Source organism: Delphinus delphis, chromosome 20, assembly GCF_949987515.2.
Source record: "Delphinus delphis chromosome 20, mDelDel1.2, whole genome shotgun sequence".
Taxonomy (NCBI): domain Eukaryota; kingdom Metazoa; phylum Chordata; class Mammalia; order Artiodactyla; family Delphinidae; genus Delphinus; species Delphinus delphis.
The window spans coordinates 52,964,375-52,972,969 of NC_082702.1; the positions used below are offsets into that span (position 1 = coordinate 52,964,375).

Sequence of the window (8,595 nt, forward strand, 5' to 3'; positions counted from 1 at the left end):
AAATAAATGGAAAAAAATCATAGATGTTCTCTAGAAGTGTTTAACAACCCTATCTGCCCGTTGGAATCACCTGGGGGAGCTTTTACAAATCCCAGTGCCTTGGCAAATAATAGGAAGGCCTAATAGGGAGCTTATTTTGTGCCAAACACTGTTCTAATATATTAATTCGCTTAACTTTCACAACAACCCCGTGATACATGTATTATCATTATTCTTAATTTACAGATTAAAAGACAGGCACATAAACATAAACTGGTTTTCCTAACTTTAACTGCCTTTCCTAATCAATGGCAGAGCTGGGATTTGAACACAGGCAGTGTTGGCTCCAGAAGCTGGCTCTTTACCTGCTGCCCTCTGCTAACCTTCCTTCCAACTGGCCAAGCTCACCTCACCTCTAAAAACCGTAGAGAAATGAGCATAGTCTAACCGCACAGACTGGGTTGAAACTTTGAACAAGTTGCTTTAACTTCTTTGGCCGTCCTCCCCAGTCAAAGGAAGGAATTGGATTTTGAACTAAGATTTGATGAAACTAAAAATCACTTAAACAAGCATCAGCTGGTCATACGTGACAAGATGGGAACCAGAGCTGAATGTTTGATGGCAGATACTATACTGAAATTTCAGCAGTTAAGCCTCAGGACTCTTCCTTTTAAGTGACAGGGCCAAACCTCAGACTGACTTAAAGAAGGGAGAAGGAGTTGATTAGCTCACCGACTGTTTGGAACCAAGTTTCGAGTCATCGTAACTCTCCCCCACCTCCACTCCCCGTTTCCGTCCTCAACACCTACCTCCAGCTTTCTGAACTCCCTTCTCGCTCCTCTGCTTCTCTTTGCTTCCCTTCTCCCGTGTGGGGGCAGAAATGGCCCCTGGGAGTGCCGGTGTTGCACCATTATCACACTTAAGTAGCCAGGAATAAACCATAAAAGCATCTCCTTTCCACGATCTAGATCAGGACTCTGGCTCAGCTGAGGTCACGTGCCCAGCCCCAAACCAATCTCCGGGTCCAGGGGATGGGGTATTATGATCGGTCAGGCTGCCTCTCTGAATGAGGACAGAACCGTTGACTGACAGCCTTCCTACAAAGACAGGGAGGTAAGGATGAGTTTTTCTCAAAAGGAAGTTATGTGAGCCAGACCAAAGCTTTTTTTTTTTTTTTTTCATTTTGGCCATACCGCACGCGGCATGTGAGATCTTAGTTCCCCCACCAGGGATGAAACCCGCGCCCACTGCATTGGACTGCCAGGGAAGTCCCAGACCAAAGCTTTAATAATCATGTAAGAATAATGATGATAACTGACATTAGCTATTCTAGGTATCTCTACTTCAATGCCTATATTCCCTTCCCCCAGTTTTATTGGGCTATAATTGGCATATAACATTGTATTAGTTTCAGGTGTACCGCATGATTTGCTATATGTATACGTTGCGAAATGATTACCACAATAAGGTTAACATCCATCACCTCACAGTTACAATTTTTTTCTTGGGATAAGAGCTTTTAAGATTTACTATCTTGGACTTCCCTGGTGGCACAGTGGTTAAGAATCCGCCTGCCAATGCAGGGGACACGGGGTTCAAGCCCTGGTCCGGGAAGATCCCACATGCCACGGAGCCCATGCGCCACAGCTACTGAGCCTGGCGCTAGAGCCCGCGAGCCACAGCTACTGAAGCCCGTGCACCTAGAGCCCGTGCTCCTCAGTGACAGAAGCCACCGCAATGAGAAGCCCGCACACCACAATAAAGAGTAGCGCCCGCTCACCGCAACTAGAGAAAGCCCACGCGCAGCAACAAAGACCCAACACAGTCAAAAATAAAAAATATAAATAAATTTATAAAAAAAAATTACTGTTAACAGCTTTCAAATATACAACACAGTACTGTTAACTATAGTCAGTATGTTGCGCATTACATCCCCAGAATGTATTTGTTATAACTGGACGTTTGTACGTTTTGACCTCCTTCACGCATTTCCCCAGCACCCCACCCCTCACCTCTGGTAATCACCAATATGTTCTCTGTATCCATGAATTAGCGTTTTCTGTAGTTTTTTTTTTTAAAGATTCCACATATAAGGGAGATTCCATGGCATTTGTCTTTCTCTGACTTACTTTACTTACCATAATGCCCTCAAGGTCCATAGATATGTACCTAGGAATCCATCACCACAATCAAGATAGTGAACATGACCTTCATTCCCCAGACTTTCTTGTCCCCCATTCTAACCCATACCCTGGCCCCCCAGCAGATAACCACTGATCCATTCTATCACTATAGATTTGTTTGCATTTTCTACAATTATAAATAAATTGAATCATACAATACATACTTTTTTTCTGTCCGGCTCTTTCTTTCACCATAATTATTTTGAGACTCATCCATGCTGTTGTGTGTATCAAGTTCATTCCTTCTAGTGACTGAGTTGTATTCCATTGTATGGCTGTATCACAGTTTATTCATCAATTCAGCCAGTGGGTGCTTCTTTGACCAGGGAAATCTTTGCCAAACCTGGGACCCTTAATGTCATGGGCTCAGTCATCCTGGGTTCCCCATGAGATCTGGGTGCTCTGAACCCCTTCATAATCTCATGTCTTCCAGTGAAAGAACACCAGGAACACACCCGTATTCATTTCCTAGGGCCGCCGTAACAAATTAGTGGCTTAAAACAACAGGAATCTATACTGTCACAGTTCTGGTGGCCCGAAGTTCTGAAATCAAAGTGCTGGCAGGGCCACCTCCCTCTGAAGGCTGTAAGGGAGAATGCCTCCTTGCCTGTCCCAGCTTCTGTAGTCCCAGGCATTCCTAGGTCTGTGGCAGCATCACTCAAATCTGTCTCCATCTTGACATGGTCTGCTCCCTTGTTTCTCTGTGTCTTCTCTTTCTCTGTCTCTTACAAGGACAGCCATCATTGGATTTAGGACCCATCCTAATCCAGGATGGTCTCATCTTGAGATTTGTACCTTAATTACATCTGCAGAGAACCTTATTCCAAGTAAGGTCACACCACTTTTCTGGCTTCCTTTGCTTCTGCCTTCCATAGCTCATCCCTCACAGCTGGTCCAATGAGAGATGCAGTTTAAGGCTCAATCTCTCTCAGCTTCTAAAAGAAATGTGATTCAAGTGGAATAAAGAGCGTCTGCCCCCAGCCCTAGCCAGCCCTCCTAGAATAAGTCCTTTCTCACACCCTCTTTTTTTTTAACCCCCAATTTATTATTTTACAGTTCTACAGGCCAGAAGTCTGAAATGAGTCTCATTGGGCTAAAACCAATGTTTTGGCAGGGCTGAATTCCTTCTGGAGGCTCTACGAGCAAATCCATTTCCTTGTCTTTTCTAGGTTCTAGAGGCTGCCTGCATTTTTGGTTCATGGTCCCATTTCTCTGTCTTTAAAGCAGCAACATCGGGCCATCTCTCTCATTCCAATGCCCTTCTCTCCTCTCTTTCACTTATAAGGACCCTTGTGATTACATTGGGCCCACCTGGATAATCCAGGCTAAGCTCATGATCTCAAGGTTGATTAGCAACCTCAGTTCCCCCTTTTCCATATAATCTAACATATTCATAGGTTCCAGAGACATCTCTGGACATCTTTGAGGGACCATTATTCTGCAACAAGTATTAAACCCAATTTGTTCAACTACAAGTTCTGTAATGGAGAGAATGGTGCCCACTCTGCCCCCACTTCCCCAAAGATATGTCCACCCAGAATCTCAGAATGTAGGTTGGCCAAACTGGAAGGTCAGAGGCTGGGGCAGATGCTCTTTATCCTGCCTAAGCCACATTTAGCTTAGAAGCTGGGAGAGATTAAGCCTTATGCTTGGTTTGCCATTGGACCAGCTGTGATGAAGCCGGCATGGAAAGCAAAAGCAAAGGAAGCCAGACAATGATGTGACCAAGAATATGCGTTCACCTGCATACAGAGGGCATTTGTCTTCCTTCCTCTGCCTTAGTCACCACTGATACCAGTTCCTGGAATGACGTAGGTGCCATCTAAATACTTAGCGGATGAACAAATGAAAACATCAGACCTGATTTTTTTTTCTCCCATTGTTCCCATAGGAGGGGTTCCAATGGAGAAGTTGGCAGCCTATAGCTCATCCAAGGCAGCTCTGACCATGTTTTCAGCAGTCATGAGACAAGAGCTATCCAAATGGGGAGTTAAAGTCTCTGTCATCCAGCCTGGAGGCTTCCGAACAAGTAGGTGTCTGAGGCCAAGAGCTCTGCAATATTCATTCTGGAAGGGATGCTGAAGGTCCTTTGTTTTGACAGAGTTCAAGACAAACCCCTCAGTGGTGGACCAAAGAGGGGTTGGGATGGGTGGGCTTCTTCTAAGTATAGAGGGGGCAGGTGCCAGGTTTTGCAGTGTACGGTTGCTCCCCGCCGCCTTTCACCAAGGAATTAAGTTTTGATGTTACGTATTTTTCAAACACAACCTCCTCCCCTCTGAAGGACATGACCCACATCCTTCTACCCCGGGAGGAGATGGCCATCCTCTCCTCTCCGCTCCCTGAAACTCTGAGCGGATGTAGATGACCCCCATGGCTCAGTCCTTAGTTCTGGGTCATCAACCATGTAATCGGTGATCTAAATGAAGGTGTAAAAGAGCATATCTAATAAAAGGCCACACACTGGGAGGGATGCCTAACACACTAAAGAACAAACCCTAGAGGTCTGAGTATTAACCCAAATGCACCAGATAAAAATCTAAAAGAAAAGCAGAACTTTGTCTTGAAGCATTTAGCAGCCAGGATCTCCCAGAGTTGTCCAGGAGGAGCACGAAGACTCGGTGAACGGGGCTCATCTGGGAAGGAAACTGAGGGAACGAGACCTGGGCCACTCAGGTTGAGAGGCGGGACCAGGGCAGCAGGAATGGAGGGAAGGTGAAGTCTTGAGAGGGGTTTCCAACTTGGGGACTCCCTGGGCAGGTGGGAGAGTTGAGGGGAGTTGATGGAGAAGGAGGGTGGGTCCAAGATGATGCCGAATATGGCAGCCTGAGAGACAGAGCACAAAAAGCTGCCTGACAGCTAGTGGAAGGGGAGAATGATGAATTTGAATTTGAACGTGGCAGGAGGATTGAGAGTTTGGTGACACAGCCAACGAAAACTTCCAACACACAGACGCAAGATTCCCTTTGGACCAGAGAGCAACCCTGCAGTTAAGTTACAGTTTCAAGGACTCACTGAAGTTGTCATAGCTAGCATTTTGGGCAGCTGTTCTTATCAGGCACTAGCCATTTTCCGTACATTCTTTCCTGATATTGTTGAACTTATTTTTTTAATTGAGAAATATATCATATACACACATAGTTTAATAAATTATCAATATTATAAAAATTCATGTACTTAACATCAAGATCAAAAAATAAAACATTGCCAGCTCTCAGAAGCCCTCACATGGTCCTCTCCAGTTTTAGCCCTCTCCTCCCTGCAGCAGGTAACCTGTCATACTTTTTGTAACATTCGTTTATTTGTTGTTCTTGACAATGTTCCATGCATACAGGCATCCCCAAACAATAGTTTGGCTTCACTGGTTTTTGAACTTTAAATGGAATCAATGTGTATGTGGTTTTTTTGCATCTGGCTTCTTTCACCAAACATTATGTTTTCACAATTCATTTATATTGTGTGTAGCTGTAGTTCACTCATTTTCATTGCTAGTATTCTGTGAATATGCCACAATTTTTCTACTATCGATGGGATATTTGGATCACTTTTGGACAACTGTGAACAATTCAGCTGTGGACCTTCTGGCACACCTACCGTGGCGTATGTGTGTGTGATCTTTCCTATGACATATACCCAGGAATGGGATGACTGGATCATAGATTTTAATTATCTTCAACTTTATTGGATAATTCCAAATTGTTTCCTTAATTATCATTCCAATTTTATTCCCATCCTTTCCATATATGTTTTAATCTGCATCACAGCCCTGAGGAGTAGGTTTAATTGACATCATTCACCAGGTGAGGACACTGAAGTAGGATGGGTAATATATAGCTCAGCATGGACATCTGTGACACCACGATGGTGGGGAATTTGAAACCAGATCCCTAGGTGCAGAGCCTGGTTCTTTCTTTTATATCAGGATGTCCTCAGTTTAAAGCTGATATTTGATGGTCTCTCTAAAGGCAACAGGCCAGACAGTGGAGGGCTGAGGACTTAAGTTTGGAGAATGACATTTGAAGTGGGGGATGAGGAAAGGAATCTTTAGGGACACAAAGAGCTCCTGAAGACATTCAGGGAAACATATCAGATTTTTTGGGTACCCTGCAATAAAAACTAGCTCAAGCATGTTGCACGCTTCGCAGATTTTAAGACTTTATGTGTACAATCTCACTTAATCCTCATCTATGAGGTAGGCATCATAATATTCCCATCATATGGGTAGAAAACCAAGGCTCAGAGAAGTTAAGGAATTTCTCAAGTCACAGTGCTGATAAGAGGCAGAGATGGGATTTGGATCCACGTCATGTTACCAGTTTTATTGTGTGTAGCCCCAAAGTGGCAGGGGATGGGCAAGTGTGTGTCAAAAGTGGCAGATGGGGCTTCCCTGGTGGCGCAGTGGTTGAGAGTCCGCCTGCCGGTGCAGGGGGCGCGGGTTCGTGCCCTGGTCCGGGAGGATCCCACATGCTGCGGAGTGGCTGGGCCCGTGAGCCATGGCCGCTGAGCCTGCGTGACCGGAGCCTGTGCTCCGCAATGGGAGAGGCCACAACAGTGAGAGGCCTGCCTACCACAAAAAAAAAAAAAAAAAAAAAGTGGCAGATGAAGGTTGACAAAAGGGTGGTGGCTTTGTCATCAATAAAGAGAGTTTTGGGGATTTTGGACAGGGTAGGCACAAGAGTGATTAGAAAGTCCATGAGGTGTTTAAAGAGGGAGGAAGTGGAGAGGAAAAGGAATCCCCTGTGAGAGTAGAGACTGGGGCAGAAGTAGCTGGAGGAACAATAGTACATGCGAACATGTTTTTTAAGATGCAGAAGCCTCTGGAGTAGTAACTGTCAGGGTAATCATTTCTTTGAGTATGGTCGTGCCTTCATGAAGAGAAATGAGCAATTGAAACTCCGTTTGCATTTCCATGAGTATAATTGGATTTCACTGGCTTACATTTCATAGTGAGGCTCCCCTGCAGTCCTGGTATCCAGGAGTCACCCAAGCTAGCAAAGATTCATCCCCACAGCAATCCCTGAGCAATCACACACTTTGTGGGAGGGAGTGTGGGTTGCTGCAACCTTTCTGGAAAGTAATCTGGCACTAGCTGTTAAAATTCAAAATGAATGTGTTTTTTGACCAGACAGCCACCCTTTGGGGACTGTAGCCTAAAGAAGTGAATGCCGAAAAACAAAAGGATACATTGTGCAAAGCTGGTGACGGCAGCGTTCCCTGAAATGGTGAAACCTAGGAACGACTGGCAAGTCCTTTGATAGAGAAATGGTGACTAAAAGCTGCTCAATGGAAAATTCTGCTGCTCTGGTTTCAAACTATAGCCATTGACCAGGAGGCAGGTCTGTGATTCATTACTTAGCAAACAAACAAAAATCAAAACCCACAAACAAACAAAAAAGCAAATTCCTGGAAAATACGTATAGTATGATCCTTTTTGTGTTTTGTTTGTTCCTGGTAAAATAAAATTAAGCCAAAGCCAAACATATCTATATGTTTGTACGAGCAAGAAGGGAGTGTAGAATGACACACAATACTGTAAGTTTCCTCAGAGGAGATTAATTTTAAAAACATATGTATCTACTTATTATTCATTATTTATATAATGAGCAGCCATTGCTACTATATTTTAAAGTAACTATATAGATACTATTAGATTTTATATAATAAGCAAGAATTTACTTCTATATTAAATATATGGTTATATAGTTAATCACATATAATTTATGTTAAAATTTAATGTATTATTTAAAATGAAATTAAAATTATATTTATTAAATAGATAACATGAGGGACTTCCCTGGTGGTCTAGTGGTTAAGACTTCACCTTCCAGTGCCGGGGCGGGGTTGGGGGAGATGGGAGGGGTGGGGTATGGGTTCGATCCCTGGTCAGGGAGTTAGGATCCCGCATGCCTTGGGGCCAAAAAACCAAAAACATAAAATACAAGCAACACTGTAACAAATTCAAGAAAGACTTTAAAAAAAATAGATAGCATGATGCTCAACATTACATATTTTTTTAATCTTTTTTTTTTTTGCCCGCATGGCTTGCGGGAACTTCCCTGACCAGGGATTGAACCCAGGCCACGGCAGTGGAAACCCAGAATCCCAACCACTAGGCCACCAGGGAACTCCCAACATTATATATTTAATTTTATACACAGAAGCAGGCGTTACTGCTATATTTTAAAAAATTATATGTGTACATATATATGTAGGTATATACATATTGTATAGATAATATATATTATATACATTATATTTTATATTGTATATAATAGTCATGAAAAGATATGTACTAGAATGTTTGTGGCAGCACTATTCGTAAAAGCCTCAACTTGAAAACAACCCAAACACCCATCATAGTATAATAGATAAATAATTTATGGCATGTTTACAGAATGGAAAGCTACTGACTACACAATACATGCATCCACGTATG

The 8,595-nt window shown here is 43.4% G+C and overlaps 1 protein-coding gene across 6 annotated transcripts in view; it reads left to right on the forward strand.

Moving 5' to 3' along the window:
• HSD17B2 (hydroxysteroid 17-beta dehydrogenase 2) overlaps positions 1 to 7,819 on the forward strand; it is a 59,857-nt gene extending 52,038 nt beyond the window's left edge. For 4 of the 6 annotated variants that reach the window (XM_060000666.1, XM_060000668.2, XM_060000669.1 and 1 more), the window contains 2 exons: positions 4,054 to 4,191; positions 7,285 to 7,819. In XM_060000666.1, the coding sequence (XP_059856649.1) occupies positions 4,054 to 4,191; positions 7,285 to 7,313 (167 nt within the window). In that variant the 3' untranslated portion in view covers positions 7,314 to 7,819. Of the gene's footprint in view, positions 1 to 4,053; positions 4,192 to 5,062; positions 5,790 to 7,284 lie in introns of those variants that run through there. The other 2 variants (XM_060000667.1, XR_009517745.1) reach the window with 2 other exon arrangements.
• The last annotated feature ends 776 nt before the right edge of the window (positions 7,820 to 8,595 follow it).